General features: G+C 36.1%; 1 protein-coding gene across 1 annotated transcript in view; it reads left to right on the top strand.

Moving 5' to 3' along the window:
• Positions 1 to 6,909, top strand: part of NDUFS4 (NADH:ubiquinone oxidoreductase subunit S4) — a 27,957-nt gene extending 21,048 nt beyond the window's left edge. Inside the window, exons 4-5 of the mRNA XM_014307408.1 lie at positions 2,372 to 2,445; positions 6,701 to 6,909. Coding sequence (XP_014162883.1) covers positions 2,372 to 2,445; positions 6,701 to 6,804 — 178 coding nt within the window. The 3' untranslated portion in view covers positions 6,805 to 6,909. The remainder of the gene's footprint in view (positions 1 to 2,371; positions 2,446 to 6,700) is intronic.
• The last annotated feature ends 578 nt before the right edge of the window (positions 6,910 to 7,487 follow it).

The raw sequence follows: 7,487 nt of genomic DNA, 5'->3' as shown, positions 1-7,487 counted from the left end.
CAGGCTCCAGGTAGGATAAAAAAAAGTGCTCCATTGAGAATCAATGCTAGTAGGTTAAAGGTTTTGTAAATTAGTTTGTATCCATCCATTTTTAAGGCATGCTTGTAAAAACTGTTAGTGTACTAACTCTGGTAACTCTGGTGTTACCATTTGACACCCAAAAATACCTAAGAGGAGCTTCTTCTCTTGAGATTTAATTTCTGCAAAGAACATTTCGTAGACAGTTTTCCATTTACTTTTGAATAATGTAATGGGATTAGTGGGTAAGAGCTCTCTAGGGTCTATGTGTTAAAGCCCTTTTTTCTCTGAACTCAGTATACTTGACTATATTGGAAAGACCTGTAGGTCTTTCCTATATTTCTGTCATTTTGCAGTCTTATTTGGGGCTGGACTTTTTTTGCACTTGTTGTTTGTTGGCTGTTTCAGCTTTTTTAAAGTGAAAATTATCCAGTTACAGATCTAAGTAAAATGGACCCATGGCATGTTTTTTTTTTTTGTAATTGGGAGGTTTCATTACGAGAATGCCTAAATACATTTCTTGGGTACACCTTTTAATATAAAACTGTAAACTAAAAGATGTGAGAAGTGTGAAGTTTTTGTTGTATGAGATCTTGTAGGAGAACGACACATGGAATCTGAATTTTCAGGGATTGATAGAACAAATGGGGGTAGGCATGGGAAATTCTGCAACACTGGTACTGCTGACACTATGAGGACGTCATGCTGGACATCCTGAAATCCAGTTTTCTCACACAGATAGCTCATTTATGGAAATAAATCAGAAATCAATTTAGATTGAATGAAAAATGATTGCATATTAAACAGAACTAATAATTTCTGCACAATTCTCATTTTCCAAATGCCTCTATCCTGGAAGGCTTTTGCCATATTTGGCGTTCTGTTCTGGCACTGGTTCCTCACCACACTTCAGACCTAAAGCTTCTTTGTTCCTTTTTAGCAGTCTTGAAAAGATTTTTCCAGCCCCAATTATGGCAGAGAATAACGATAAGCAGAAGTTGTCACTATTGCAGTGTACTGGGGCCACTTAGTTCTCCACTGGTCATGTCATCAACTAATTCTTAGTTCTTAATTCACTTAGATGCTGTTATAAGAGAAATCTTTAAATGTCTTTAAGAGAGCCTATCACAGTGGCTTGCAAAAGTGTAATTTCTGTCTTTATCCTAGGTTTGTTTGTTAGTTAGTTTGTTTGTTGTGTGGTTTTTGTTTATTTGTTTCTTATTTTTTTATTGGGGAATATATTGGATATATAGTGAACTCCATTTTTCCATGTGTACATCAGATAAAATTACACTGTTGTCTTTGCTGGAAGCGAGATTCCCCCTTTTCCCCTCCCCCTTCTCCAGTCACAGGCTTTGCCCTTTATTGTAGAGACTTCAGTGTATCTTCAGTCTTTTCTCTTCATTTATTCTTCTAGCTTCAAAGAGAGAACAGTTGAGAGGCAGCTCCTTCAATAGTTTGTTGCAATTTGGTCTTGTCTTTCCAGTTGTCTCCCAGGCTCATAGGCAGTGTGTTGTCACAGGGAGGTTTTATCTGTCTTTGTGTTGCTACAAGCAGTATCTAATTTCTTTAAGAGTTAGAACTCTCCTTTTTTTTTTTTTTTCCCATTCTTTGTCGTTGTTCGTAAATTGGGCTTTTATAGCAACAAATAAGGCAATTTTGTGTTTTTACTGAGAATTTAATTTGTTTCAAAAACCTTTATGGTACTTCATTCATGCAGTTGAGGAATAGCTGGTCATCTAAAACTAACCACTATGTAATTACTTAGCTAGCAGTTTGTGTTTTGGAGCTTCATTTTCAGTTGTGGCCTGTGATCTGCTTGCTGTGTAGAAATGACTTTGGAGGTCATGTGACCTCCGCTAAAGCAGTGCTCTCAATGTTTTTTTAATGTACTTTTCAGTTTCTGGTTAATTCCTTCTCTGCTCACTTCAGTATTCTGTTCTTTTCTGTCCAAGATTATTCTTCTTCTAGCTATTCTACAGACACTCGGTCTCCTTGAAATGTTCAGAATTACCTTAGACCTCCTGATCTTACAAAAAGAAAGGGATTTTGCAGATTTAAATTAAAGAGTCTTGCAGAGCACTTACTATAACCTCAGCAAGTGGTCTAACAACCCAATTAATTTTTGCAAGTAGCTGTGAGGGAAGTCTAATGTGCTAAAAGAGTAAAACGATAGTTTGCTGAAAGTAAGTGTTGACCCTGAAAATAATTTTTAGAAGTCTGTTGAATAGTTTTATGAGTTGGCATACTACTGTGAGCTGTGTAATACAGTATTTGATTTAACATTTGAGATACAGATACAATTTTTTTCTATTTCCAGTATGTCTAAAAATTGTCATCTGTTTACTTACAGAGCTGATCCTTTATCCAACATGGTTCTTACTTTCTCTACTAAAGAAGATGCCATTGCTTTTGCTGAAAAAAATGGTATGTATTGTATGTATGGGCTATGAGAGGTTCATCCTTCCATAAGCAATCTTGATCTCAAAGTTTTAACAACAGAATAAGTACAGGATAAATTACCTTCCCTCTGTTGTGCAGAGTTGGTAGACTAGTGTTCTACATGGGGAGGAGGAAAATGGGAAGGAGGGATATTTCCAGGGGTACTGAAGGCATTGAATTTAGAGTTTCCACTCTAAGAAAGGTGTTTCAGCCATTATTATTATTAAAATGTAATATTAATGTTAAAATTCTTTTGCAACTGTCTCTGTTTTAAATGAGAGCTGAATCAGACCTTGCTCAGGTCTTGGAGGAAAGTTAATACTTCAGGTGTTTCCAGGCTTGGCATTCCAGCTGCACGGTGGTGTGATCTTTGCCTGAAGGTTTAACATGAGCATCCCAGTTCTTACTAAAGAAAACTGTCAGACATCCTGTGAATGTTTGATAATCAAAAAACCAAAATTAAATTACTGCCAAGTAAGCTTGTTGGACTTCATTTTTGGCTATTTTGCAGCATAGATTTATTGTAAAAGAAACCCAAGAGGATCATCAAATCCAACTCACTACTCCTCACATGACTACCTAAAAGGAAACCGTGTGACTAAAAGCATCACCCAGATGCTGAGCTCTGAGAAACTTAGTGTTCTGGTCACTTCCCTGGGAAGCCTGTTCCCATGACCACACTCTCTCTGTGAATAAGGTTTTCCTATTGTTGAGTCTGGACTTGCCCAGAAGCAGTTTCATTCTATTCTTTGTGTCCTGTCACTGGTCACCAGAGGGGAGATCAACACATTCCCTCGCTGCTCCCCATGAGGAACCTGTAGATTTTAGGATGTTACGCCTAACTCTGCCCAGCATTAGAGTCTAAACACATACGCTTGGTGATGATTCTTATTTGTGAAAAAGACAGTAGAAAAACCAGCATAATTACTTAGTAATTATTAAGGCAATGTTATATCACAGGGAATGTATCTGTAAACTTCGTTAGTTAGGCTTGTATTTCCTGACAGAATGATGGTACCAAAAACAGTACCCATAATCTCAGCCTTTTGAATATTCAGCAGTCCTTTTTCCTGTTAGCATTAATTTTTTGCTGCTCTCTTTTCTTTTTCTTTTTTTCTTCTTTTGAATCAACTCCATTTTCCTTAAAAAGTTAAGCTTGATGCTTAGTCCCTGTGGATGTGAAGGTGATTAATTACATTGAGATAAAGCCAGGAATAATGCACATGAAGTGCAAGGTTCTTCAGAAGGCTTCCCTGTGGTGTGCAGCTTTCAACTATATTTAGTCTGGGGTAAATAGTAAAGCTCTTTGGTCAGACCAAATTATGCAAAGTTGTTAGAGGTTGATATTATGCATTACAAACAGGGTAAGTCCATTAACCTCTACATCTAAGAAACTAAACCATTTAAAGTTCAATTTACTTGCACTAGAATCTAATTTGTCTGTTCCTCTTTAAATGGAAATTTTTTTGCCTTAGTAGTACTAATTTTATTGAAAAATAGATTCTATTATCTAAGAAGTGGATCATATTTGGGATTGGATAACCTATGTGATTTTATTAGTGTTTTTTACTGTTTTATGAACAAATGAAATTTGGGAGAATTTGGCACTTATGCTTCTGTATTGTTCATGTTACTTCTTGAACAATTCAGCATATAGGAGAAAAAAAATTAATGTAATGACCTGCTTATGTCATCTCCTTGTAGATGTTATGTTTTGTCTTTTCAAAATGCAGACTAAGTAAAATGCATTTGTTCGGTGTAGAAAGTTTATGCCTTCACTGAGTTAGAAATTACTTCATTGTGCATGAAACCAACTAAACTAAGGCTATGACTTGGTATTAATATTAGTAGTTCAATATTCACTTAGCTTGCACTCTTAGTTTTACCATAATTGAGATGCACTGTACTTTTCTGTAGATACTGGCTTACCTAATTTTTAATTTCATTTTTTATTTATGTGTATGATATGTGCATAGTATTTTCTGTAGTGATAGCTTCAATATCATGTGTAGCTAGAAATACAAATTTTACATTATTTAGTTCTGCTTTTTAAAAGACATTAGAAATTTAGGCACACATTTACACTGGAACTTAGCTTCATAACCAAAATTGTATTGAGACGTAGCTAAGTCTAGGAACACAAATAACTACCTCTCCCTATTGCTCCTGTGTGAATCACACAAATTTTCCTTGACAAAATTCCTTAAGAACCTGGAATGTAATTTCTGAAAATTCTAGTTATGGCAGGTTATTTTGGTACAGTTAGTAAACTTAAGAGTTCTTTCTCACCTAAGAACTTAACGAGATTCCCTTCTGCCTGCCCCATCTGATGTGTTTTCTAATGTTGGAGTAACAGCGCTGGATACAGTAACAGGAGACATTGCTGTCCAAAATTACAGCTGAGGATGGTCTGAGTTCTAGGCAAGGAGGTAACATTTTTAACTGGAAGAAATGAAAAATTCTGACTGTTGACCTAATTTTTTGCCCTGTCTGAATCACTGAAGTAATTGTTTAAAAACATACAGCTTAAGTAACAAGGATGGAGAGTTTTTCTACTCCACAATAACCTTTAGTCAGGTGGTGAGGGTATTCTTCCAGAGAAGGTGAAATCTGCTTTCTGTCTACTTGGCTTGTATGGCAGGGCTCTGGGCAAGGGTAACTTCCCCCAGCATTCTGGTATTTTTATAAAAGTGACCTCTGCTCTCTGTCATGAACACCTCAAAATGCTGGTCTGAAGGAGTCTGTTCCAAAGTGTGGAATCTAATCACGAATAGTGGCCTCTTGCAGTCATTAGTTAGATGTAACTGACTTTATGCATTTTGGCTATCTGTGGCAGTGCAAGTCATTGTGCTGGCAGTTGCAAATCTCTTTTAGAGGCACTCGGCCCCTCTCCATCTGGTGTATAAAAAGATGAAGCAATACCTTGGGGCTGTAGATTCCATTCCAGCAGCCAAGTGTCTCAGTGTTAGGTGTTACAATGCTGAATGTTGCAATACTGAAGTCTGTCTCTGGATCTAGTTCTGGCTGTTTACTCAAGCTTATATTTTTTAATCAGAACAGGAGGCAAAAGCCAGTGTTTTCACAGATGGAAAGAATATGTTTTTAAAGTCCCTGTTCAGTGTTTCTTACAGAAAATAGTTAACTTGGAAATTAACACTGATTGAGACTGATAAACATGAAGAAAATGTTTGTGTGACGTTTGTGAATACGCAAAATTGATGCAGTGACATGACAACTTGTGTATCTTACAGAATATTTTGATATGTAGCTGTATCTTGACTGTTTACTGTGAGCACCTTAAGTATAAAAATTCAGATATATGTTAAGTATTTTAGGGCTTGCAAGTTTCAGTTTTAAAACCAAGTAAAGTACTGTCTTATGAGTATCGCTTAAAACTGCATATTTAACCACTTCTGGCTTCAACAGAAGTATCTCAACTTTGAGTGAAATATTGCAGCTAAAGAGACCAAACTTCGGAATACTGAGTGCTGCCCTGGCAACTTTCCAGGCACCTGGAGACTGCAATCAATTTGCATTTTGATTTACATAAACACTAATGTCTCCACCTCCTCTTTTCTGACATTTTTAAGCATTTCTCTTGCTTAACTATCACATAATTTACTTGTCTTCTATCACTTCATTCCCTTTTCTTTTTACCCCTATTTTTTTATGTTCTTATAAAAAATGTTAAGTATTAAAGTCCTTTAAAATGTTAAGTATTAAACTCCTTTCTAATGTTGAAGTTTTTCTTTGCTTTTTAGTTTTTTTGGTCCTCCCTCCCACCCTTCTCTTTTATTAGCTTTCCAAGGTCTCCATTGTCTCCTAGCCTTTGAGAATGATGTTTTGTATGTTATTTTATGGCATATGTTTTCTTACCTTCTTCATTTCCTGTGCCAACATACACAGAGCCTTCGTGCTCCTGTGTGCTGTGGAATTGTGGAGCCATGAACTTACAGGACAGTCAGTCTTCCCTGTTGAGCTTTTCATTGATGACTGTCAGGTTTTTTTGCATGGATGTCTGTAGTATGGTGAAGTCTTGCCATCTCACAGAATGGTCATTTGCCACATTTATGGCATTTTATTATTCCCTGTTGCCAACTAGAAAGTAACAAATTAGTGGGTGCCTACGTTGAAAAAAACAAAGTTAAAGCCTTTAAGTTGGATTTGCTGTATATTGTATGCTGAGGATATAATTCTCATTCTTTCTTGTCTCACTCTGCCATTACCCCATAACCTCTAGGCTGGAGTTATGATGTTGAAGAGAAGAAGATGCCAAAACCTAAATCCAAGTCTTATGGTGCAAATTTTTCTTGGAACAAAAGAACAAGAGTGTCTACAAAATAGGTTGGCATTGGGTGTGTGACTGTGAATAAAGTCAGCTGTGCTGTATTTATAGTCCATGTATAATACATCTCTTAATCTCCTAATAAATTTGACCTTTAAACTACAGATGCATCTTGTGATGTCTATTTAAAATGGTTTTCATGTCTCCAATTGAACCTGTTACAAACTTCCCTATAAATAGAGGAGATTTGAAGTGTTCATACTTCTAAAAACTTGCTGTACATTCCTATCAAAAGGAGTATTTGAAATCAGCTGCAACTTTAGAGGTTATGATTGATCTTTCATGGTAATTTTATATCTACTATCCTGTTTAAACTTCTGAAGTTTAATAAGTTCAGTAAGCTTTGCATAGACAAAGTCTTTCAATAAAAGCTGGGTTTTTTTCTTTCTATACATGACAGTGTTGGCAGTTGAAGAGCAAAGGGTGGGTATAACTCAAGACTCTTCTGTATAGATGTATATTATATAACTCCTTTCTGCTGAAATTAATACTGTCATTATTCCAGAAGCATTCATGACTGTAATAGAAAGCACTGGGTTTTGTTTTGCTTATGGAGCAGGTTTAGTCTGAAAGGTTAAGATTGTAGTTGTTTTTCTGTGATGTTCTTGAGAAGTTAAACTAAGCCAGTTAAACGTTCACAAATGAAGTCAGAATACTTGAGTGCCTCACACAGTATCAGCAT

This window comes from Geospiza fortis, unplaced genomic scaffold (assembly GCF_000277835.1).
Source record: "Geospiza fortis unplaced genomic scaffold, GeoFor_1.0 scaffold443, whole genome shotgun sequence".
Classification (NCBI taxonomy): domain Eukaryota; kingdom Metazoa; phylum Chordata; class Aves; order Passeriformes; family Thraupidae; genus Geospiza; species Geospiza fortis.
Note: the sequence above shows the minus strand (reverse complement) of the source record. Positions and strands in the feature narration are given on the sequence as shown.